Source organism: Schistocerca piceifrons, chromosome X (genome assembly GCF_021461385.2).
Source record: "Schistocerca piceifrons isolate TAMUIC-IGC-003096 chromosome X, iqSchPice1.1, whole genome shotgun sequence".
Taxonomy (NCBI): Eukaryota; Metazoa; Arthropoda; class Insecta; order Orthoptera; family Acrididae; genus Schistocerca; species Schistocerca piceifrons.
In genome coordinates, this window is record NC_060149.1 from 416,757,822 (window position 1) to 416,785,498 (window position 27,677).

The 27,677-nt window shown below is 41.7% G+C and overlaps 1 protein-coding gene across 1 annotated transcript in view; it reads left to right on the forward strand.

Moving 5' to 3' along the window:
- The window catches only part of LOC124722857 (elongation of very long chain fatty acids protein 7), a 132,732-nt gene extending 123,176 nt beyond the window's left edge, over window positions 1-9,556 (forward strand). The window contains exons 7-8 of the mRNA XM_047247982.1: window positions 6,304-6,440; window positions 8,740-9,556. Of these exons, the coding sequence (XP_047103938.1) occupies window positions 6,304-6,440; window positions 8,740-8,895 (293 nt within the window). The 3' untranslated portion in view covers window positions 8,896-9,556. The remainder of the gene's footprint in view (window positions 1-6,303; window positions 6,441-8,739) is intronic.
- Window positions 9,557-27,677: the final 18,121 nt, after the last annotated feature.

A 27,677-nucleotide genomic window follows, 5' to 3' on the forward strand; every position in this document is an offset into this window, starting at 1 on the left:
TGTGATTTTCGACGTACGCGTACCCTGTTGTTGAAGTATAGCAGTGTGCACCTCTCCTTATCAGTTTGGGCGACCTTTTTCCGTGCTTCCAGGGTCCAATAGTGGTGTCATTACACCAATGATAATCTCTGTTTCTTGTAACATGGGGGTGAAAAAGATGTACCTGTGGGGATATTGGTTTTTGTAGCCCAAAGCGAGGAGTTGTTTATGGATGGCATCCTTTCCCATCGGTTGCTATTGTCGGCACTGAATTGACGAGAAATTTGCCTTGTATTCGATGTGACAATCTACGACCTTCCGTCGACACGTCGTTTCCCACAGTAACTGACTCTGGCGACGACGGTTTTCCCCGGATCGAGCTTCTCACGATACATTCTCTACACAGTCGCACATGAAAAGCCTAGTTTCTTCAAAACCTAGGAAATAGTGTCCACTGTGTCGTGCACACACGATCTGGTCTCGATTCCATGCGCTAATGTCGCGCGTCCTACCTATCCAGTCACGACGTTGGCCAGTACTAAATCAGACGACACCCCTGCCACTTTACGCGGCGAACTAGTCGATTCGCATCAGTAAGACTGTACCTATACGGTCCATTCATATCAATATGACCACCGCCTATGTTCGTCATCAATGTGCAATACCCATTCACAGACACCAGGCGGAAGCATTAGCAATGGAAGGTATATAAAGTGCGCCGGGGGGACGCGGGAAACAGTGCAGTCGTTGTTGTAATGCGGAAACAGAACACTTTATCCCACGTCCAAAAGGGCATGATCATTGACTTTCAGGCGAAGGGTAGAACTATTTCCGAAACAGCTAAGTTTCTAAACTGTTCGCGTGCCACCTTGGTCAAAGTATATCGTATATGGCAAAATGGCGTTACTCAAAACTGGCAACGAGGCAACTGGTGCACCATGGGCCATAGATGACAGGGGTGAACGACGGTTGCGGCGTTGTATATACGCGAATAGACGTGCAACTGCTGAGGAACTGACCGTCCAGACGAACCCAGGCGCTGCCAACAGTGTCTCCACAATGACCGTTCAACGAACGTTGCTGCATATGGGCTTCCGCAGCAGGCACCTGGTTCATGCACCCATGCTGACTGCTGTCATTGGAGTCGACATGACTGGAGATTTCTGTCGGTACCTTCCAGAACCTCACTGACTCTACTCCAGCACGCCTCACAGCCGTCCGCACTGCAAATGGTGATCATTCAGGCTTCTGACAGGTGATAACATTAATGTGACTCGACAGTGCGTCTCCATAGCAACTGGTCATAAATGGGTCTGTCGTAGAACTCTTCGCTACAGACCTTATACTGATGATCCAAAACATCACAACGAGCTGTTCAGTAGCATGTTGATCCACCTTTTGAATGCAATACTGCAACGATCCTGCTTGACATGGATGCGACAAGTGCTTGGTATGTCTATGCAGGCACAGATGTCTACACATAAGTCACGCAACTCTTGTAAATTACGGGCCGGTGGTTCGTGGACGCGGAGTTTGCGCCCGATAGCGTCACAGACGTGTGCTGTCAAGTTCAGGTAAGGCGAATTTGGTGGCCAAGACACCAAGGCGGGCTCATGGTCATGCTCCTCAAACCACTGTAGAACGATTCTGAGTTTGTGACACGAACAGTGATCCTACTGGAAGATTCCATCGTAGTCGGGAAAGACATCAAGGACGAAGGGACGCATTAGTGTGCAAGTAATCCACAGGTCCCTTGGAAGCCTGCGCGAATCTTCCGACCTCCACGTTCGGTGGTGGGCCTTGGACGTTCAACAACATGTCGCCTGCTTGTAATTTCATAGTCTTTCAACCACCATCCATAGACGCTTACGGCAATACCAGGCAAACAGTTGATGAGGTTCTGAAACACTCGTTCCAAGTCTTTGCCAAAGCCGCTAATGTCACTGAACTTACTCATCTGAGACATGTATCGTTGTTAGACGTATACCCCATTCGTCTCTGCTCCATTTGTATCCTTACCTTACAATGTCACATGACCGGAAGGCCACCCGGTCGCATTCAATTTCGCCCTGGACAATTGTCATAATGTTTCGATTCATCAGTGAATACTAAGTATTACCCAGCAAATAGCTTGAAGAAAACGGCAGTAATTGCTATCAGCGTTTCAACAGATCGTGCAATTGATCTACTGTCAAGTTTTGCCTACTTGATATTTATGGTTACGTTCGTTTCCATACATCTAGTCTCTCCCAATTTTATTCCTGTACTTACTGACGCAATTCAATTTCTAAAATTGTTCTTCATTTTTTCCCTCCACAGTCCTCCCTCTGAAACAATAGTTATTTTATTTTATTTCATTTAATGCCTGCTACAACAGCTGTCAATTATTTTAGCATCAAGTTCAGACTGTGCCTTGAATATTTTTGTCGTATACAATCTGTACTTGATTCAATGAAAACTTCTCAAAACCACTTACTTGTGCTATGCTTTTCCAGCTTCTTTAGACTGGAGTTAATTGGCTATGTCCAGCTGATTTTCATCTCAGTTTTTAACAAACAAATAGCTTCTGACTTACGTTTGTTAATGGTATCAAAGCTTACTACTAAGTCAAATAGCCATTCTTGTTATCCTTCATATTTCTTATTATTCCGCTATCAAATTCCCTATCTACGCTTTGCTTCCGTTTTCATGCTATTTAATGAACGCCATCTACTTAACTACTTACCAGTTGTGCAACATTCAGTAATGTCTAAAACATTTTCTTCTTCCTCTCCACAAATTTGTTCAAAAAAAAATGGCTCTGAGCACTATGGGACTTAACATCTATGGTCATCAGTCCCCTAGAACTTAGAACTACTTAAACCTAACTAACCTAAGTACATCACACAACACCCAGCCATCACGAGGCAGAGAAAATCCCCGACCCCGCCGGGAATCGAACACAAATTTGTTTTTACCTTAAAACATCCCTCATAATACTACTATATAATCGCTACTTACTACTTACGTCTTACTCAAGGGTTAAATTCACAGTATTAGATTCATCTGTGTAGTAGTCGTGATCTACCCACCTAATCTTCAACATTCTCCTGTAGCACCACATTTCGAAAGCTTCTATTCTCTTCTTGTCCAAACTATTTATTGTACATGTTTCGCTTCCATACATGGCTACACTCCATACAAATACTTTCAGAAACGACTTCCTGACACTTAAATCTATACTCGATATTAACAAATTTCTCTTCTTCAGAAACGCTTTCCTTGCCATTGCCAGTCTACATTTTATATCCTCTCTACTTCGACCATCATCAGTTATTTTGCTCCCCAAATGGCAAAACTCCTTTACTACTTTAAGTGTCTCATTTCCTAATCTAATTTCGTCAGCATCGCCCGACTTAGTTCGACTATATTACATTATCCTCGTTTTGCTTTTGTTGATGTTCAGCTTATATCCTCCTTTCAAGACGCTGTCCATTCCATTCAACTGCTCTTCGAAGTCCTTTGCTGTCTCTGACAGAATTACAATGTCATCGGCGAACCTCAAAGTTTTTATTTCTTCTCCATGGATTTTAATACCTACTCCGAATTTTTCTTTTGTCTCCTTTACTGCTTGCTCAATATACAAATTGAATAACATCGAGGAGAGGCTACAACCCTGTCTTACTCCCTTCCCAACCACTGCTTCCCTTTCATGTCCCTCGATTCTTATAACTGCCATCTGGTTTCTGTACAAATTGTAAATAGCCTTTCGCTCCCTGTATTTTACCCCTGCCACCTTTAGAATTTGAAAGAGAGTATTCCAGTCAACATTGTCAAAAGCTTTCTCTAAGTCTACAAATGCTAGAAACGTAGGTTTGCCTTCCCTTAATCTTTCTTCTAAGATAAGTCGTAAGGTCAGTATTGGCTCACGTGTTCCAGTGTTTCTACGGAATGCAAACAGATCTTCCCCGAGGTCGCCATCTACTAGTTTTTCCATTCGTCTGTAAAGAATTCGTGTTAGTATTTTGTAGCTGTGGCTTATTAAACTGATTGTTCGGTAATTTTCAGATCTGTCAACACCTGCTTTCTTTGGGATTGGAATTATTATATCCTTCTTGAAGTCTGAGGGTATTTCGCCTGTTTCATACATCTTGCTCACTAGATGGTAGAGTTTTGACAGGACTGGCTCTCCCAAGGCCGCCAGTAGTTCCAATGAAATGTTGTCTACTCCGGGGGCCTTGTTCCGACTCAGGTCTTTCATTGCTCTGTCAAACTCTTCACGCAGTATCATATCTCCCATTTCATCTTCATCTACATCCTCTCCCATTTCCATAATATTGTCCTCAAGTACATCGCCCTTGTATAGACCCTCTATATACTCCTTCCACCTTTCTGCTTTCCCTTCTTCGCTTAGAACTGGGTTTCCATCTGAGCTCTTGATGTTCATACAAGTGGTTCTCTTATCTCCAAAGGTCTCTTTAATTTTCCTGTAGGCAGTATTTATCTTACCCCTAGTGAGACAAGCCTCTAAATCCTTACATTTGTCCTCTAGCCATCCATGCTTAGCCATTTTGCGCTTCCTGTCGATCTCATTTTTGAGAAGTTTGTATTCCTTTTTGCCTGCTTCATTTACTGCATTTTTATATTTTCTCCTTTCATCAATTAAATTCAATATTTCTTCTGTTACCCGAGGATTTCTACTAGCACTCGTCTTTTTACTCACTTGATCCTCTGCTGCCTTCACTACTTCATCCCTCAAAGCTACCCATTCTTCTTCTACTGTATTTCTTTCCTCCATTCCTGTCAATTGTACCCTTATGCTCTCCCTGAAACTCTGTAAAACCTCTGGTTCTTTCAGTTTATCCAGGTCCCATCTCCTTAAATTCCCATCTTTTTGCAGTTTCTTCAGTTTTAATCTACAGGTCATAACCAATAGATTGTGGTCAGAGTCCACATCTGCCCCTGGAAATGTCTTACAATTTAAAACCTGGTTCCTAAATCTCTGTCTTACCATTATATAATCTATCTGATACCTTTTAGTATCTCCAGGGTTCTTCCATGTATACAACCTTCTTTCATGATTCTTAAACCAAGTGTTAGCTATGATTATGTTGTGCTCTGTGCAAAATTCTACCAGGCGGCTTCCTCTTTCATTTCGAAGCCCCAATCCATATTCACCTACTACGTTTCCTTCTCTCCTTTTTCCTACACTCGAATTCCAGTCACCCATGACTATTAAATTTTCCTCTCCCTTCACTATCTGAATAGTTTCTTTTATTTCATCATACATTTCTTTAATTTCTTCGCCATCTGCAGAGCTAGTTGGCATATAAACTTGTACTACTGTAGTAGGTGTGGGCTTCGTATCTATCTTGGCCACAACAATGCGTTCGCTGTGCTGTTTGTAGTAGCTTACCCGCATTCCTATTTTCCTATTCATTATTAAACCTACTCCTGCATTACCCCTATTTGATTTTGTGTTTATAACCTTGTAGTCACCCGAGCAGAAGTCTTGTTCCTCCTGCCACCGAACTTCACTAATTCCCACTATATCTAACTTTAACCTATCCATTTCCCTTTTTAAATTTTCTAACCTACCTGCCCGATTAAGGGATCTGACATTCCACGCTCCGATCCGTAGAACGCCAGTTTTCTTTCTCCTGATAACGACATCCTCTTGAGTAGTCCCCGCCCGGAGATCCGAATGGGGGACTATTTTACCTCCGAAATATTTTACCCAAGAGGACGCCATCATCATTTAATCATAGAGTAAAGCTGCATGCCCTCGGGAAAAATTACGGCTGTAGTTTCCCCTTGCTTTCAGCCGTTCGCAGTACCAGCACAGCAAGGCCGTTTTGGTTATTGTTACAAGGCCAGATCAGTCAATCATCCAGACTGTTGCCCCTGCAACTACTGAAAAGGCTGCTGCCCCTCTTCAGGATCCACTTGTTTGTCTGGCCTCTCAACAGATACCACTCCGTTGTGGTTGTACCTACGGCACGGCTATCTGTATCGCTGAGGCACGCAAGCCTCCCCACCAACGGCAAGGTCCATGGTTCATGGGGGGGATTTCACAATTACTGCTTCCAAATTTGTTCAGAATTTCGTCAACCCTACCATTCAAAGTAATTGTAGTATTTCTCCTCGTTATTATACCTTCCTTACCTTACCTTTTTGTTCCAAATGAGAAACATTGTCACATGATATTATATTACACGAATTATAATAACAATAAAAGTAATACTTTCAGTCACACACTTTCTGATGATAACTTTATTTGGTCTTTTCAATGTTTTGTATAGTAATTAACTGTTGATTGCTTCAACCTACGGATTGCTTTCGCAGGTGAACAAGGCGTCGTTATCGGAGTGCTCAATTCTTTTGTGCACGTGTTCATGTACACATACTACTTGCTGGCAGCCCTCGGCCCGCGCTATCAGAAGTACCTTTGGTGGAAAAAGTACATGACTTGGATCCAGCTCGTAAGTACTTTCATATTATACTCCTAAAAATAATTATCAAACATTTGTTGCTAAAAACACTTCCTAACAAGATGTACAACAAGATATTATTTCCTCTCTTTGAAGCTTACGTCTGAAGTCAAAAAACGTGATTTCTTGATAGTAACGTGTGATGGTCTGCATGTAGCGGGTAATTGACTTAATAATAAGATAAGTGTCTTAGAGGTGTTTTCAGATAACTGCTGTAGCACTTAAGCTGGATGGCTCCTACAAACGTACAGAAGGGGCATCCATTCTTTAGCTAGGTGACAAATCACATTAGATATATAGGCAAGTGTTACGTTTTCAGAAGAAAAGAATTCATAAAGAACTATGATCATATTAGTCACCAATATATAAGTTTAAAGAACACTATTTGTACAAAAACAAACTAAAGATATGGAAGATTTTGAAACAATTCCATAAAACAGAAACAGTATGCACAGTCAAGGAAGAGAACGCTAATTATCAGATACACTTCATTTGCGCTATAAGATTTCTACATCCAAATTTATAGCTATTAATAATTTAAGGGAATCACTATGAACTACTTACGGGAGGTATATTAAACTGTATTGTATCTGAAGGTTGCTTTTCGTTCCACTCATGGACGGAGCGTGGGCAGAATAATTATTTAAATCCACTCACAGATTCTGTCCTGAAATTCGGTTCTTAGAAACCTATAAGTATGTTTTCGACTGGTATTAGCCATCTTCCTTCGAGTTTCGGCTAGTGACTCTTTTTCAGTGTTTCTGATTCAGTTTCCCATTAGCCAAACAAGTCTGTGACCAATCACACTACCCATTTTTGTGTACGCTGTGTCCCCTATGGCTGACACATACTTGAGCAGCGTTCCATTACATGTCGCTCTTCGTGTAGTCACCCAATATCCTACCAATAAATTGAATTCTAGCATTTTCTCTAACTAAACCCGAGCTTATGAGGTCTTGTTGCTTTCTATCATTTCTATGACACATAGGCAAGGCTACTACCATTGAAAGTTCCCTGAAAATAGGAGAGATATATGTGTTTCTAAATTCAAGGATAGTTGCCATTCTTTGCTTGAGGTTAGTGTTATTTTTTCGATGCCTGACTAGATAGTATTACATGTTTTTATGGAAAATTCGTTTCCACGTAGTCTGCTAAAAGTCTGAAATAGCATATTTGGAAAGAAAAACGTTGCAAGGACCCAGATCAGGTGAACAGGGAGCCTGTGGATTCCGTGATAGAAGTGGCCGTGTGACATGGAGCGTTGGAATGAAGCAGCATCCACTTGTCTACAATGTCCGGTCTCACTCAGTTCACACTTTCCTGAGACTTTCAAGGACATCTTTGTAAAACACTTGGTTGCTATTGTTAAACGTCGGTCTGACTCACAAGAGCACACACACGTTCGACGTTTTCATCGGTTTCTGAAGTTGAATGTCTCCCTGAGCGGATTCATATTCAACACGTTCTCGGCCTTCCAAAACTGATTTGTGCCAGCGAAAACCTTGTGCTCTTGATACGGAATGTTCCCCATAGGCCTGTTTCAACTTTTCAAAGGTCACACTCGCGAGTTCCCCAAGTTTAACACAAAACTTGATGGCATAACGTTGGTATAGAATCCGCTATTCCATTTTCGTTACACGCAGTTGAAACAAAACGTCACTGATGGCGCTTTCAAAAATCACGTGAAGGCTGTAGGAAGCTGAAACTCGGACTGAGCGGCTAGAAGGAATGAACACACCGGTTTACACAAGTGGAACAGCACAGCATTGCCAAATCGTTTGCAGTGTTATCAGTCTCATTACTTTTCTCACACAGCTCGTAATTTAAGAGAAATGCGCGGCCTGAGCGTAGAGATACCAGAGAACCTAGCAGCGACCTATCGAATCAATTCCACTTAGAATCGCTGCTGCACTCCGTTCCAGATTTGGAGCAAAACGCTGTTAAGCGTGTGACGATAATGTCTTAGCTCATGAGTGTATGTAAACCCTAAACCCTAATGCAGTAGAAACGACCAGCATGCTGTGAAGTAAGTGTCTGTTGAGCATGAAGTATCTTGAGAAGAATGCATGCACAATACAAAAGGTATAAAGCGATATATGTTGCTTAGTACGAGACCGAGTAAACACTGAAATTGTATAACTTGTCTATTAATGGACGAGAAAATAAAGAAATTGTATTTTTCCGAGTTTCGATCATTTTCATGTCAGCTGGTATGTATCTGTAGAAATAAATTCTTGGAGTTTAGCATTGGACAATATAAGCGTCACATATTTTCTTTTCTTGTTTTCAGGGGCAGTTTTGCATCATGTTAATGTACCTGCTATTCCTTTTGGCCTACGACTGTGAGTTCCCGAAGGCGCTGACATTCTTCTTCGTAGGAAACGTGGTGATCTTCCTGTACCTGTTCTTCGACTTCTACAGAAATGCGTACAAGAAACGCGCCTGACATTTTAGCCCACACAGCGCATAAGCTTCACAGACGCCAGCTTTAAGCAAACTTGAGAAGTGTGCTGTATCTCCCATTGTAAATAGTGCCATCACATGTGTATCGGTTAGAAGCTAAGTACGAATCACTTTCACCTCTGCTATACTGATTCATTTCTCTGTTAACATTCGGTCAGTATACAGAACACTCATTTCTTTAAGTGTGCCGTATTTATTGCTATCGGCTTTCGTAGGAACTGGTTCACAGAATGTGTTTTACGCCTTATATATATATTTCTTCTATCAGTAATCTTTCACACGTCTCACGTCTGAGAATTGAGAGGTTGATAAGTGAAAGGATACATGTCATTTATCTGGACAGAAATTGTAGCCTCTGTGGTATCAAGGGGTTCTGTCTCTCGGAAGAGTGTCAGTGTCGTGTTACAAACACAAGAATAAACGAAGACAATGAAAACATTGATGGTACTTGGTTGTACGTCTTTCAGCTTATACACACAACCACTGGTTCCGAAACTTATTTTTAAACCTAAGAATGAAAATTCTAAATCTTTATTCAGCAACATTTCTGATGATCTGAATGAGAGAGCGGAACGTTCACTTCCGTTATTCATTATAGTTATGAACAACGGATAAGTTTACATGTTCTGAGACAAACACTTCCAGAAAATAATATGACCCTGAAGAGAACGTAGTGTTGTGTAAACATACACGCATTTATTGTGTCTGACAGATTCTCATGTTAATAAATAATTTATTGTTGCTGATTTCATATCATTGCTATCATATTAATTTGACACTTGTTCATATAAGTTCATTATGAAGAGTATGTATGAGAAGTTCGTTGTTTCCGACATTTGCAACAAAACTGTTTCTATGCCAGAACTATTAAATTCTTGAAAGTATTTAATTTTTCCAACTTCATGTGTATCTCATTTCATAAAATGTACAACAAATAAAATATTAATAGCGTGAAACCTAAAACATTTCTCGTATTTCTTTTAAATTCGCAGCACTAAAATGAAACAATATCCGCCTGACATCGTTAAGGTTCATTCTTGCATGATAAACTGAGAGGTTCCAGTGGAGAAAAACAGAGCGTTTCGTTCCAGTGGTTATCAGCACCTCCATGGTATACAGCGTAATTGAGTTGCCCCTACCGATGTCGTTTTATGCAACCCGCAATGCTATATCTAGCTTTAAAAACCAAGCACAAGATTTTCGTATTCTCTCGCTCGCAATGCGCAGACTATTAGTCCTACAGAAAAAATGAATAGGACATTTTTGTCGGAAATTTAATATAGTTAAATTTCTACTGGGATACGTTTTCGCTGGATGCCACGGGTTTTGAGTTATTTAAGGTAAAAGTACAAAAGTCACCTTCAAACGCCCCTGCACTCCCACACTTACCCCCACCAGTCACGATTTCTAATATGTTGTTCATGGCACTTCCTTCACCAATGTACAAAAGTTACCGACTGCACGAACTATTCCCGATATTCGACATTCTTGGTCTCTACTGACTGAGCTGTTACGCCACCAGCATAGTCAGCTGTTTAGTTAACATAATCAATCGATACGTGCCGGTGAGGGTAAAGAACTGACGAATACAGGGATGTAATTGTTTATTCCATGCTGTTAATATTCACAAAATTATCAGGTACAACTTACACAAACGTCAATTTTACAATCTGCAACTGTCCGACTAGGCCGATGGCTTAATAAGGCCAGTCAGTGAAAAGGTCGAATGTGGGAAATAATTCGTGTAGATGCAAATTTTTGTTTAGTGCCATGAACAACATGCTAGAAATCCTGACCGTTAGGGGTTGAGCGTGGGAGTGGAGGTGCGTTTGAAGGTCACTTTTGTACGTTGTTCTTTAACAACTCTACAACTACGGCTCTAGCGAAAACATATCCAAGAACAAAATTTAACTACATTAAATTTATTACAAAAAGGTCCTATAGGACTAATAGTTCGCGCCTAGCTAGTGAGAGAATATGAAGATCTCTCGCGTGGTTTTTGAAGGTCAGAATAACATTGTAGGTTGCATAAAACGACTCTGTAGGGACAGCTGAATCACCCTGTATATGAAAGAATGATCTACTGCCTGAAGTAGTCTACACTCTCTCTCTCTTTCTTCCAGTGCCTTTTATCCAGCCAAAGCCTATTCCGACCAGTATGTTACTGCTCCAGTTCCGTGGTTAACCAACCGTTCTGCTATAGAGGCTGTTATTACGATTATTTTAAAGCTATTGCCAGATCCCTTTAGCCATAGGCTGCCCATCGGTCCCTAGGCATTTGGAGACCGGCCGTGGTCGTCTACTGTCATTCAGTATTTAAACCAGACAACTGTTCTGAGTGAAGTAGACACTTCTATTCCAAACTTGTCTTGTTTTCAGGAACATCTGTTGTCTAGGTGCAGCCTAAGTGGAGCCATTTGTTCTGAGCACCTGACGGTTAAGTATTACAAAACTTAGTGGTATCAAATTGGAAATTGTGTCGAAACCATGCTACGTCACACACCAAGGAGAAAGCATAAACTTGTTTAAATGTAAATTGCATTATACACGTATGCAAGTATGTTGTAACTGCATAAGACACAATGTGTCCATTTACCCAGAGTTCGCTGTGCTAAGTGTAGAATAGACCTAAAAATCTGCCCTCACTTCCTCACAAATAAGGTGAAGGTAGCACTGCTGTTGATATAGGTCGTCCTGTGGTAGATGGACATAAACCCCAACCAAACTGAATCATAGTTTCGTGTAACTCATTTTTATGCATTCTGTAATGTTAACTATAAACCTCTAAGAATACCTCTGTAGATGCTAGAGAGGTACTGAGGACCCTGTTCCTGTCACGTCAAATAAATGCACAAATAATTTGTAGGATGACTTATTGCACCAAATGACAGCTGGCCCAAACAATCCTGAAAAAGCCACAGAAATGTTTATCAACATCAAGGGGTAATGGAAGGAAACAATTGCACACATCAGCTACCACTTCGCAAAAAATGGTTCAAATGGCTCTGAGCACTATGGGACTTAACATCAATGGTCATCAGTCCCCTAGAACTTAGAACTACTTAAACCTAACTAACCTGAGGACATCACACAACACCCAGTCATCACGAGGCAGAGAAAATCCCTGACCCCGCCGGGAATCGAACCCGGGAACCCGGGCGTGCGGAGCGAGAACGCTACCGCACGACCACGAGCTGTGGACACCACTTCGCAGAAATTCATCCTAGCAATAGGTGAAGTGAATGTCTACGGCCAGACTTCATCGCGACGTTCAAGAATGCTCAAATTCTGACGGAAATCACGTAATTAATGGCAAGTTAGTGTATCTTTGCACAACAGAAGGACGTGGAGAACTGAAGGTAACCAGATGCCGGGAGCTTGATTATACTCAGATACCAAATTACATGAAATAATAGAAAGAAGTTAATGTTGTAGACTAATCGTTGTGTAAGTAGTAAACGTTAGTGCATTTTGAGGAGCACGTGTCTGTGTCTGTGTCTGTGTGTGTTTGTGTGTGTGTGTGTGTGTGTGTGTGTGTGTGTGTGTGTGTGTGTGTGTGTAACGTTTCTTACACCTCTGAACCTTCAAGTTCAATACTTTTAGTCGTAGGAAAATAGGCATTACTGGTTCTTTGGCTGGACTGGTTTCCTGAACGCTCAACATGGCAAAAACCATATGTTCCTTATTCTTACGGAAATCATTTAACTGGATAGATTTTCTTTATCTAAACCGTAACATCAGTCATCATACTGTTACGGAATATAAACTGGCTGAAGTTATGGTTAAAAACATAATGAAATTCAAAAACTGGAAGCTACCTTTGCTGGAATGTTACACAAAATTAATAACATATAGGTTAACATTTGTGAGAATTCCAGCTCCAGGTAAGATACACGTGACAAACCGACATTATGGCTCGGCTAAGGTACACGACCTCATTTCGATAGTTCAGTACGATATAAAGCCCCGACGTGCTGCAGGCACACTCAAAACCTCGTTGCATGGAATAAACGAGGGTTTGGATATACACTACTTGAACAAAAGTATGTGGACATCAACCAGTGGACATTAATATGTGGTGTGTCCATCCCTTGTCTTCGTGAAGGCTTGATCTACGCTGGGGGTACTTTGAAAAAGATGTCTGAATGTATGTGGAGGAATAACGGCTCATTCTTCCTCAAGAGCCGAAATCAGCGAAGGTAGTGATGTTGGACGCTGGGGTCTGGAGCGTATTCGACGTTTTAACTCATCCCAGAGGTGTTCATTGGATCCATGTCTGGGTTCTGAGCAGACCAGACCACTTCAGAAATGTTACTGTCCGCAAATCACTGTTTCACACAGTACACAATGCATTGTCACGCTGATACAAACAATTTTCGTCTCCGATCTGTTCCTCTACTGTACGCAGTACACAACACTGTAGAACGTGTTCATATCATTACGCATTTAGGAGTTTTCTTAAGCACCCACTTAAAACATGTCCATACTGTAACACCACCTCCCACAGACTTCACTGTTTGCACTACACATGATGGCAGGCAACGTTCTGCAGACATTGGCCAAACCGAAACTTTCCATAGGATTGCCACAGAGTATAGCGTGATTAATTACTCCAAATTCCTCGTTACCAGCCATACACTGTCCAGTGACATTTACACCGCCTCAAGTGTCGCTAACCGTTCCATTGACGACATAAATGTGTGGGTTATGAGCAACTGCCCTATCTTTTTGTCCCATTTTTAATCTCATTACGTGCGGCCATTGTGCAAGCTGTGCTGCTGGGAGCACGAGTGATTCCTTCTGCTGATTTCAGGCGCTTTTTTTACAACAAAACTCCGCAGTGCTCGACAGTCACTGTCAGTCAAGTACTTAAGGCCTGCTTGGGCATAGTTTAGTTGTTATTATTCATTCGCGTTTATACTTCACTACTACTTCACCAACAATAGACTTGGGCAATACTACAAGGGTTGAAATGTGCCTGACGCACTTGTTGCTCAGGTGACTCTAGTCCACGTTAGAAGTCACTAAGCTCTCCTGACGGACCCATGCTGCTGTTAATGCTTCTCTTGTGACAACACAATACTCCTCGGCTCCTTTTATGCTGGTGAGTCCGCCTTTTGTGACATCTAGTGGTCAATTCCGTATTACATAAGAGTATCTCGATTCTTTTGTTCAGATAATGTGTTCCTCGGCAACCATCCTACTCGTGGATTGTTCACGAGTCCAGGAGGTATTAACGGTGATTTCTGACAGATTGTGACAAAGAGTCTGCAAGCCAGACATTTTCGAGACCTGTTCGAAAGGGAAAGTATGAGGTGAACGTGTAGGTCAGGAAAGGAGTAACTAGCATCTATTGTGCTGCCAAGGTGGCTTTTACGTTCCTCATTATATGCAGAAAAGCATTGCCCTGCTGTTATACGGCATGTGGAATGTCATGAAAACGGGACAGAACCTCGAGCTCTAAAACTTCCCTAATGTAGTGATTACTGTTCAGACTACCTTTAATATGTAGAAGTCGAGATCGTATGTTGTCTTCAATGAAGCCCCAAACGATCCAACTCCTCGCTTGCCCGCTATGAAGCTTAAAAATGTAAGCTGCCACACTGTGGTCACTGCGGTAGCATATAAAAAGACTAAGGCCATCGACTGCAGAAGACGCTGAAGCGAGAATACTTTCGAAAACATTACATTTCGCCAATCAGCATACCAGTGACGACGTTGATGTGACCATAGTACTCAGAGGCATTTCTGATTTCTGTGCAACTGCAAGTCAACACAGTGGCTTGTGTGGGACCAGTCCTATCTGCAGACGAACTTTCAACGCGGACGCTTCCACGCCTGTTTCGACGCTCTTTCGTGTAGTTAACTGTGACGCAGGTGTACGATCCGTCGTGGTCATGTTGACAAGACGGCAGTCTTTCCAGGGGTGGTACATTGCCTTGTACAGTGCTCGTTCGTCACTGTGTATGACTCTTTTGTCCGGTGGTTCCATACACATATCACTGTCATGGAAACACACCCTATACGATGTGAAATGACATGGTGCGACAAAACCGTTTCCGGAAGACCTAAAGACCGATTACTCAGTCTCGCTAGTTTTCCTGCATGTTTCCACTTAATCTGACGGTTTTTCAATCACTTCTCCCGAAATCGGAAAGACCTACATGTGCACAACTTTGGAGTTAGAGGACACAGAGAGCCAAGGTGAGCTGTTCTGGATCAAATCCACTAAGCTGTTTGTTACCCATTCCATGTGTAACTGGCACTCGCGGCCGAGTACCGAGTCTGGCGATATAATAATCGCTTGCCACACAGAGCTCGCTTATTCACAGACACAATAGCTCCACGAACCTAAATTAAATTACTTATAAGTAAAGAAGTGGAGCTATTGTGCTGTGCTTACTACTTTGGTACATTTCCTGGCTTCTTAAATCTAATATCCTTTGAACTTCAATGGTTCAAATGGCTCTGAGCACTATGCGACTTAACTTCTGAGGTCATCAGTCGCCTAGAACTTAGAACTAATTAAACCTAACTGACCTAATGACATCACACACATCCATGCCCGAGGCAGGATTCGAACCTGCGACCGTAGCGGCCGCTCGGCTCCAGACTGTAGCGCCTAGAACCGCACGGCCACTCCGGCCGGTTTTTGAACTTCGATGATTCACCACTATCTTCACAGCCTTGATTGTGTTTCTGGTGGAATAATGCTGTTAACAACATTATCTTACAGTGGTGTTAATAGTTTTCATGGTATCTGTCCGGGTGCAGCACTACAAGCGGTCATATCAGGTGTTCTGCACGCTGGAACAGCGCTGTTTTCCAGAAACATGACTGACAGCAGCAACGACAGCTTCACGTCTAGTAAAATAAAACGTTTGAATAACGTAAGAAAAGAAGGAAATTGACAATAACCAGAATAAAGACTCCGGTGAAGGTTAGGAGCACATATCAAGGAAAGGGAAATTAGTCCCTCCAATAAAGGTTAGTCGGGTAATGCTTTTTGTATAAGCATTTAACATAATTCAGTATACTGATGCTGCGTGCATTTTAAAAAACACAGTCTATATCTAATGACAGACATGTAGATCACGACTCGAACGTAACAGTAATAAAGAACTACAATAAAACAGGCATAAGCAAAGCGAATATTTCATGGTTGACAATTACACGTGATATAAGATCATGTAAACTTCTTCGTGAGCATGAGAAACAGCGAAATAACTCATATCATTTTCAAAACTCGCTTGAAATCTTATTTCCGTGTCCAGGATAGAGTCTGTATCCTAATTGATACTTCAAAAGTGATTCTAAAGACATACAGCTTGGAGCCAAGTTGAAGTTGTACTGGGAATATCACAGTTTGACTTGATGAGCAGCTTGGTGGTTTCATAAAGTTGTAGAGAACATACCGACAGTTTTCAGTATATAAAGTCTGCGACATGAACTAACACTTTTAAACTAAGGCTTTGCAACAATATTCCAAAATGAAAAACAAATAACTTCGTTAAAAATCTTAGAATCCACTATTAATTCCACGACTACTTCTTTACACCAGACTTTCACAGAAGACGCAGTTATCTACAGCGTGTTACAAAAAGGTACGGCCTAACTTTCAGGAAACATTCCTCACACACAAATAAAGAAAAGATGTTATGTGGACATGTGTCCGGAAACGCTTAATTTCCATGTTAGAGCTCATTTTAGTTTCGTCAGCATGTACTGTACTTCCTCTATTCACCGCCAGTTGGCCCAATTGCAGGAAGGTAACGTTGACTTCGGTGCTTGTGTTGACATGCGACTCATTACTCTACAGTACTAGCATCAAGCACATCACTCAGTACGCTGCATCAACAGGATAGTGTTCATCACGAACGTGGTTTTGCAGTCAGTGCAATGTTTACAAATGCGGAGTTGGCAGATGCCCATTTGATGTATGGATTAGCACGGGGCAATAGCCGTAGCGCGGTACGTTTGTATCGAGATAGATTTCCAGAACGAAGGTGTCCCGACAGGAAGACGTTCGAAGCAATTGATCGGCGTCTTAGGGAGCACGGAACATTCCAGCCTATGACTCACGACTGGGGAAGACCTAGAACGACGGGGACACCTGCAATGGACGAGGCAATTCTTCGTGCAGTTGACGATAACCCTAATGTCAACGTCAGAGAAGTTGCTGCTGTACAAGGTAACGTTGACCACGTCACTGTATGGAGAGTGCTACGGGAGAACCAGTTGTTTCCGTACCATGTACAGCGTGTGCAGGCACTATCAGCAGCTGATTGGCCTCCACGGGTACACTTCTGCGAATGGTTCATCCAACAATGTGTCAATCCTCATTTCAGTGCAAATGTTCTCTTTACGGATGAGGGTACATTCCAACGTGATCAAATTGTAAATTTTCACAATCAACATGTGTGGGCTGAAGAGAATCCGCACGCAATTGTGCAATCACGTCATCAACACAGATTTTCTGTGAACGTTTGGGCTGGCATTGTTGGTGATGTCTTGATTGGGCCCCATGTTCTTCCACCTACGCTCAATGGAGCACGTTATCATGATTTCATATGGGATACTCTACCTGTGCTGCTAGAACATGTGCCTTTACAAGTACGACACAACATGTGGATTATGCACGATGGAGCTCCTGCACATTTCAGTCGAAGTGCTCGTACGCTTCTCAACAACAGATTCGGTGACCGATGGATTGGTAGAGGCGGACCAATTCCATGGCCTCCACGCTCTCCTGACCTCAGCCCTCTTGACTTTCATTTATGGGGGCATTTGAAAGCTCTTGTCTACGTAACCCCGGTACCAAATGTAGAGACTCTTCGTGCTCGTATTGTGGACGGCTGTGATACAATACGCCATTCTCCAGGGCTGCATCAGCGCATCAGGGATTCTATGCGACGGATGGTGGATGCATGTATCCTCGCTAACGGAGGACATTTTGAACATTTCCTGTAACAAAGTGTTTGAAGTCACGCTGGTACGTTCTGTTGCAGTGTGTTTCCATTCCATGATTAATGTGATTTGAAGAGAAGTAATAAAATGAGCTCTAACATGGACAGTAAGCGTTTCCGGACACATGTCCACATAACATGACGAGAATATCAATGAGCCACAACTGCAATCTGTGAACTAATCCAAAATTCTGGTTATAACACTTTTTAATTATATGAATTGGAGCGATTACGTAGGTTCAGTCATAGGTAAGTAGGTGACAGACTGCGTTTCTTTAGTGGAATACAAGGGAAGTATAACCAGTCTGCAAAAGAGATTGCTTATGAAACATGCGCTCCATCCTAGAATATCGCTCAACCTTAGTACTTACTAAATAGGACTAGCAGCGAATATTTAACGGCCGGGGTGGCCGAGCGGTTCTAGGCGCTACAATCTGGAACCGCGCGACCGCTATGGTCGCAGGTTCGAATCCCGCCTCGGGCATGGATGTGTTTTGTCCTTAGGTTAGTTAGGTTTAAGTAGTTCTAAGTTCTAGGGGACTGATGACCTCAGAAGTTAAGCCCATAGTGCTCAGAGCCATTTGAACCATTTGAAGGCAGCAAGAATGGTAACAGGTTTGTTCGACCATTAGAGAGTGTCACGAAAATGCTGAAAGAACTGAACTTGTAGACTCTTGAAGAAAGAAGTGAACTATCCTGTCGAAACCTGCATAGAAAGTTTTTAGAACCAACTTTAGGGGATGGATCTCGGAGTATGTTACAGCCCTCTACATATCGTCCCGAACACGGTCGCGAAGACTAGATTAGACTAATTACAGCATGCAGAGAGGTATTTAAGCTAGCATTGTTCCCCACCTCCATAACAATGGGACTTACCTTCTTCCATGTACTTGCCAGTGGTTTGCTGAGTATACATGTAAAAGTAGATAGAGAATTACAATACTTACAAAGAAATTGCTAGTTACTTGTTTTGTCATTATTTTTCGGTACCTAGCGCCCTTTCTTTCCTTTTCTGTAAATTAGCTGAAATGTGCCGTGTAGCGTTCTTCACGCTCACGAAGCAAATGACACTAATTTTTGATTAGTAATACTGATAAGTGTGTGCAGACCACATGCTACATAAAGAGAGTGTCTAATAACTGACTGTTTGAGTCACAGAGTCTACTGCAAGGAGAGGTAAGCGACTACAATGTAATAAAGAGCGTATGATACTAAAGAAGGATAGAAAAATAGGAGAAATTGTGGAGTAAATTCTTTGTAAGTCTCTGACAAGTGATCTCCAAGGGTTGTTGAAAACAGCAACAGAATTAAGTCGTAAACTGTTAAACCTTGGTACGTTTTCATTATTCAACATTTGATGACCTTTTAGACACATTGGCTGTGACACTACTGTAGTTGAGTACAATTTATTTCTCAAAGTCCTTATGAAAATACCACAAATATCCTCGTAGATTACTTTTAGATTTGCTTATATTGGAGTGATTAATTTTTAGTGAGAAATAATATGCAGCTTCGGAATTCTGAATTCATATTTTTTTGCTAATATAAATAATGAAGTCAACTCGTCACAAGTGTTTACGTCTGTAACTTTACAGCGATTCAGTGAAACATATTCTGAAATATTTTATACGCTTTCAAAAGTGTAGATGGGAAATTCTGTTTTAACAAATGATGACGTTGAATTCAAAATGTGTCACAAAATTTTTAACAAATCAAGAGAGAAAATTGAATGATAGCTTGCTGTTTGAGTACAGGGATTTAAGACACACAAAAAGAAACACACCAGAAACATATCGAATAGGAGAGATCAAATTTGTGAACTTGAGACTGAAAACAGGAAACACAAGAAATTATAAACAGGAACACCAGCATGGGTGATTTGCTGACTGGTTAAACGCAAAAGTAAAAAAAAAACGATGTATGGTTCACCACCCAGATACAGTTGTGACTGTGTTCTGTATTTCACATGACTAACTATGAGCAGACAAATGTTATTTCAGAATCGTTCACAGCCAGGAACATAACCAAACCCTGACCACTCATTATTTTAAGAAGCTCTTAGAAAATAACTGAATCACTGCAACATATCAACCGCCGGTTTCATAAGGCTCATCCTTAAATACCTTTCCTTTTGACTCTAAATCTGTATGGTTGTTGTTAACGTAATTTAAATACAAAAATCACCCTTTAAAATTACAATCGTCATCACCGTCATCATCACCATCATCATTTCATCATCATAGAATGATGTACGTAATTCCTTAAAAAGAACATTACAATTTAAACATTCCAGTCTATTCCTACGGAAAATCGAAGCGCTAATAAATCGAAAGAAATTAAATAAATTGGAAAAATCCCGACCAAAAGCCATGAAAGATAATAACAATACGAAGAAAAAAATCGTAAAAGGTAATACAGTAACATTCGAAGATTAGAGTAAATTATTTCGACGCAGGAGTTAGCGAAGTCAAAGCCGGTACATCCTACGGGCACCAGTTATTTATAGTATAAACGCATCCAATGAAAAATAAGAATAAGAAACATACCCACTCCTAGATTGCAGCCCAGAAAGGTATGATCAGTTCACAACGAAATTAATGAAAAAGAGAAAGAAAAGGTATCTAGGTTTCTTCGTATTGTTTATTTGCAGTCATTAGTTTATTGTGACGAAATATTTAGGCAATTAAAGACGTACGTTTGAGGTATTTAACGAGTAAGGTGTATGGTATGGACAACGTATTTTATCATCTGAAAGTGTCATTAAATAATTAAAGATCCTGCGTATTGTTGTATTTTAGGACCGCCCTATTTTCCTAAGGAAAGAAATTTGGAAGCATTGTATACGTCATTACTTTAAAGCATTTACACTTCGTGTATTTATTCCCAGTTACAGAAAAAAAGATGGCTCTTGAAAACAGTACTCATCTCTCGACGCTATACTGATCTCACAACGACTATTTATAGACGAGTGAACAAAATAAAGCAAAACACATAATATTAACAAACTCTGAGCTGATTGTTAATAAGATGTTACGTGTAAGGTTTGGATCAATACTGACTCGTGCACCTCTCATAGGAGAAAATAAAAGCTCCTCTTGAACGTTATGTCAATGCCATCAACCACAAAAACGCTGCATTTCATGGGCAGTGCTCTATCACCCCAGCGCGCCACAGGGAAGACCTAAAACCTACATCCCGCTTGTGTTTCCTATAGCATCTAATAATCACGTCCACACTGTGATAAGCAGCTAAAACTGTGAACGAAAAACGATTTGCAACTCAATTTATTCCGTTCCGTTTAACTGACCTCTCACCGGTATTTACCAGCAAAAACTCTAAAAACGGGAAACTATGGAATAAAAATCATAATGAATATCTGAACGAAACAGAAATAGTGTTTTATTTAATTCTGATGATCACTCGATTCAATTTCTTGTTTACAACACTATAGTAAAACAATGTGTTATATTTAAGCTTCATGTTGCAGCTTGACTGATGAGTATAAAAGTAGCGTACGAACCGTAAACACACGCTAGTTCATCGCTTCAGATGTTCATAAGCGCTTATAACTAACTGATAAAAGCATAATCTGCCTCAAACACAAAATTTGGAAATTAGTTAACGACAGTAGTTTCGCAAAGTATATTACGCAGTCCCCTTACACCCACACCCCTTTTCCCCCTCTCATTCCTCCCCCCCCCCCTCCCACCTACACACACACACACACACACACACACACACACACACACACACACACATCCAGTGCAGTGTGACATTTTGAAATAAGATATTACAGAAACTACCGCGACTAAAGTTAAAAGCTATAATCTGACCTCTTTTGAGCTTAAAATCCAGCTGATGTCTGGATCGTTCTGGATGGATTCAAAGCTCGTGAAAGAACCGACTTCTAGATCACGTGCAAAGTGGTACAAAAAAAAGCAACAGAAAGCTAAAATGAGAACAATTAGCCCGTGATCGAATTCAGTTTTTCGTGTTACGAGTCCCGCAGCAGCACTGAACTGTTTCAAACTGTTGGAGAGGAATCTCACTGCTGTTATTACACAACGACAGAACGACTACTCATGGACGTGTTTTCCGTCGATCTTAGCCTTCAAAACGAATACCAAGGGTGCGGCGCAAATAACCTAACACCACCAACCAAAGAAAGGAAAATGCTTGCAGCATCAGTAGGAAGCCCAGTTCCAATACTTTTGTAACGCGGAAAAATATTTCGCTGTGATTGACAAACTGATTATCGATATATATTTTTGTAACAAGTCAGATGTTGTGAACATTCACCATACTAAATATCCTGCTATTTTTCTTGACTTCCGGAAGGCGTTCGATACAGTTCCGCACTGTCGCCTGATAAACAAAGTAAGAGCTTACGGAATATCAGACCAGCTGTGTGGCTGGATTGAAGAGTTTTTAGCAAACAGAACACAGCATGTTGTTATCAATGGAGAGACGTCTACAGACGTTAAAGTAACCTCTGGCGTGCCACAGGGGAGTGTTATGGGACCATTGCTTTTCACAATATATATAAATGACCTAGTAGATAGTGTCGGAAGTTCCATGTGGCTTTTCGTGGATGATGCTGTAGTATACAGAGAAGTTGCAGAGTTAGAAAATTGTAGCGAAATGCAGGAAGATCTGCAGCGGATAGGCACTTGGTGCAGGGAGTGGCAACTGACCCTTAACATAGACAAATGTAATGTATTGCGAATACATAGAAAGAAGGATCCTTTATTTTATGATTATATGATAGCGGAACAAACACTGGTAGCAGTTACTTCTGTAAAATATCTGGGAGTATGCGTGCGGAACGATTTGAAGTGGAATGATCATATAAAATTAATTGTTGGTAAGGCGGGTACCAGGTTGAGATTCATTGAGAGAGTGCTTAGAAAATGTAGTCCATCAACAAAGGAGGTGGCTTACAAAACACTCGTTCGACCTATACTTGAGTATTGCTCACCAGTGTGGGATCCGTACCAGATCGGGTTGACGGAGGAGATAGAGAAGATCCAAAGAAGAGCGGCGCGTTTCGTCACAGGGTTATTTGGTAACCGTGATAGCGTTACGGAGATGCTTAACAAACTCAAGTGGCAGACTCTGCAAGAGAGGCGCTCTGCATCGCGGTGTAGCTTGCTCGCCAGGTTTCGAGAGGGTGCGTTTCTGGATGAGGTATCGAATATATTGCTTCCCCCTACTTATACCTCCCGAGGAGATCACGAATGTAAAATTAGAGAAATTAGGGCGCGCACGGAGGCTTTCAGACAGTCGTTCTTCCCGCGAACCATACGCGACTGGAACAGGAAAGGGAGCTAATGACAGTGGCACGTAAAGTGCCCTCCGCCACACACCGTTGGGTGGCTTGCGGAGTATAAATGTAGATGTAGATGTAGATGAACGACTGAAATGAACCAAACAAAGACACTCTTCCTGGGCTCCTTTAATAAGCTAGAGTTTCTCCCTAGCAAAATTGTAAGTTAATTAATCGTGTTAGTAAAGAAGCGAAGGCTCTCCGTTCTAAGCCAAGTGCAATCCATGTTTTTCGGATTTCTATAGTTTTCTTCAATTACTAGGTCGTATTATAGGAGGACTGCCTTTACAAAATCTGGCTCCAGTCCTCCAGCAATCTTTCACTAACCTGAGTTACAGGTACACCCTAAACCAACAAAGAGACCCCATGCCATATTACAGCTCGCAAAGAAAACTTCCTACACAAAACCCAAAAGTCTTGCATCATTATTATTTTTAAACATTTCCTGTTTCCAGTGTAATTTCCGCTCAGTGATTTTATCGCAAAAGCAATGTACTGTAGAACAAAGGAGCTTTCGTTGGCTTGAACCGTGACGGAGTTCCGCAAAAGTCTTCTGTCACCACATTATTTTAAAAATAAATGTAGCTAATAGTATGAGAGTAGCATATAGTTGTACTTTAAATAGATTCCTGTTATTTTTTAAATTAAAATAACCACAGTCTCAAGTACTAGTGCTTCTTCACGGCTCATTGGTTAAGTACCAGAACACAAATCCACAGGCACATGGTCTTAGAATTTTTCCTGGCCGTAACGCTTCTTTCGCTTCTATCAGTGGTTTGTCTGTGTGAAAAACACCAAGCTTCAACGTGATGTGGAGTCCATATTAAACCATACTGGGTAGTAAGTCAAAAGGGCACACCACCTCCAATTGGAGCATCCTCAGAAAGCACTGCCATCTCCAAGTTAACTTACTTCGGTTGAAAGACATCTTTTCATATGTGTATTGACTTCGTCGGAGGAAAATAGTGACCTCTTACAAAACTTTTTCTCCATAAATTCATAACTGATTCAACAGAATTCTGTAGCTATTTGATATTATCTTTTCTGAAATTGCAGTAATTTAGTCAATCAGAAGTTTTTACCTAAATATTCCAAAAAGACACGGAGATTTTAAACGAACGCGTTTCGGGGGCAGTTGGTTTGATTGACATGAACACGGAGATAAAAACGACAGCTGTCCTAGGCCACTATAAACAGCACCGAAACATAGTTTATTGTGCCGTTTCACTCCTTAAAAATATCAGGGGGCTCTTTGGCAGTTTTTTATTCGACACAGTTTCTTCAGGACTTGATCACTCGGATATTCTGTGCGCCTTTGATACCCAGCGGTACGATTTGGAAGACAAGGTGTGTTACGGTTTCGTCACCTTCATCACGCAGTCTACACCTAGAGGCTTCTCGTTCCATACGCATCATGTGCAGGTGTTTCTTAAAGTTCACATGGCCTGTCATTAATCCTAACGCGAATCTAGTCTGTCTCTTGTTCAAGCCAAGGATTACATAATTTCTCTTAAAACATGGCTCTGGTATATTTAGTTTGCCAAGTTTTTATTTTTGTATCATAGTTGAATAATCTTCATGTTACCTTCTGATTCAGTTTCGTAGTTCAGATTTAACCATCACCACAGTGATGATTAGGGAAGCTTCTAGGACACCTTTCGTGGCCAGCCTGTCAGCTTGTTCATTGCCACTGATTCATGGGTGACCAGAAATCGACAGCAGGTTTACCCTGTGGCTTTCTCCTAGTCTCACAAGAGCTTTGTGGCATTCTGCAACGATCTTTGATCTCGTTACAGGGGCTCATAGATGCTTCAGAGCTGCTTGGCTGTCTGAATAAATGTAGATGCTACGATCATTGTAGCACTCTGTCTTTAGGCCACAAGTGGCCCATCGGGACCATCCGACCGCTGTTTCATCCTCAGCTGAGAATGCAGATAGGAGGGGCGTGTGGTCAGCACACCGCTCTCCCAGCCGTTACGATGGTTTTCTGTGACCGGAGCCGCTACTATACGATCGAGTAGCTCCTCAATTGGCATCACGAGCCTGAGTGCACCTCGAAAAACTACAACAGCGCATGGTGGCCAGGATGGTCATCCATCCAAGTACCGACCACACCCGACAGCGCTTAACTTCGGTAATCTGACGGGAACCTGTGTATCCACTGCGACAAGGCCGTACGATCATTGTAGCACCTACGTAAATTATCTTCCACAGACATCCTAATAGCTGCCTAGAATACCGTGGTCTGCCTCCCTAGGGAGATACTTCGGGGACAAAGAGCGCATTGACGTGAACTTCTGTTTTCGATTACGAGAGTAGAGCGAACTGGAACTCTATGGGTCCCACTGTAAGCAATCTATCATGCCTCGAGGTTTCAACTAAAAAGCAAAATTGTCACAACACTCTTCTTTTAATTTTGTAAATTGTCCACTCACAGTAGCCCATCATCCAGTCCGCAACAATTAGTAATTTAGAAAATCATTGCAATGTTTATCGTGGCAGCGCTACTGGGGTTTACAGGAAACCGAAGAGCCGAACAGAGCTAGATGAAATATGTGAATCTGACCACGAGACATTCCCAGGCAGCTCTTTGGAATAACAACAGTGAAAACAGTAGATTTCTGACTGAGTCATACCCTGGAACAGTTTCAACCGACAAAAGAGTTAACCAGCAGTCAATAACTGTCAAAGAACAGTCCGTCGAATCACAAACTAAAACGAACAGTTAACATTGTAAACAGCGTCCGTATTTCATATGAAAATGCGTCAGCAGAATTTGGACCTTTTTCGTACCTGAATATTCAATCACTGTCACATTTTACTGTCCCAGTTGTCGGTGAGGTATTTAATAACAAGAAGAAAAAATTAAAAGAATCAATTTTTTATTCATATTTTCATAATAGCACTAAAACACATTCGATGTGGGCACCTCATTTCTGTCTGCTTCTGAGCACTAATGCGAAAAAATTCCCAAGCGATCAAAAGTTTTTGTTGATCTTAAGGAAACTTCACAAAAAAACTAGTCGCAGCGAGACTTTAGAAAAGGACACACTGCAACACTGCTACAGAGTGACAATACGTCTAATCCACGTTCTTTGTCTCTGTAATGTTATCAGTTACAAGCTTAAAAGCTGGCTAGAAGTGAAAAGTTCTTTGTTAGGTGTGATGCTTTAGAAACTGATTTAATGAAATTTTGGACATTTGAAAACATAGTCTGTGAGAAACAACATGGATACCGCGAACAGAGATCTTGTCAATTTCAGCTCGTTGTGTTCATCCATGTGATTAACAAGGCCGCAGATAGCGACTGAGCCGAATTCCTTGACATTGGGAAGACGTTCGTTAGAATTCCGCGTTGTCTCCTAATGAACAGGGTATAAGCTTACTGAATACACACTGAAGAGCCAAAGAAACTGGTGCGCAGAAGTGCCGCAACACGACGTGGTATGGACTCGATTAATGTCTGAAGTAGTGCTGGAGGGAACTGACACCATGGATCCTGCCGAGCTGTCCATAAATCCCTAAGAGTACGAGGGAGTGGAGATCTCTTCTGAACACCATGTTGAAAGGAATTCTAGATAAGCTCACTAACGTACATATCAGGAGAGATTGGCGGCCAGCAGAAGTTTGTGAACTCAGAAGAGTGTTCCTGGACTCACTGTGTAGCAATTGTGGACGTGTGGGATGTCGCATTGTCCTGCTGGAATTGCTCAAGTCCTTCGGACTGCACAGTGGACATGAATGGATGTAAGTGATCAGACAGGATGCTTACGTAGGTGTCACCTGTCAGGGTCGTATCTAGACGTATCAGGGGTCCCATATCACTCCAACTGCACACGTCCCACACCATTACAGAGCCTCCACCAGGTTGAACAATCTCCTGTTAACATGCAGGGTCCATGGATTCGTTAAGTTGCCTCCTTATCAGTACTCGTCCATCCGCTCGATACAATCTGAAACGAGACTCGTCCGACCAGACAGCATGTTTCCAGTCATCAACAGTCCAATGTCGGTGTTGATGGGCGCAGGCGATGCGTAAAGCTTTGTGCCGTGCAGTCATCAAGGGTACACAAGTTGGCCTTCGGCTCCGAAAGCCCATATCGATGATGTTTCTTTGAATGGTTCGCACGCTGACGCTTGTTGATGCCCCAGCATTGAAATCTGCAGCAATTTGCGGAAAGGTTGCGCTTCTGTCACGTTGAACGATTCTCTTCAGTCGTCGTCGGTCCTGTTCTTGCAGGATCTTTTTCCGGCCGCAGCGATGTCAGAGATTTGATGTTTTACTAGATTCCTGATATTCACAGTACATTCGAGAAATGATCGTACGGGAAAATACCCACTTCATCGCTAACTCGGAGATGCTTTGTCCTATCGCTCTTGCGCCGACTATAACAGCACGTTCAAACTCACTTAAATATGGATAACTTGCCATTTTAGCAGCTGTAACCGATCGAACAACTGCGCCAGACACTT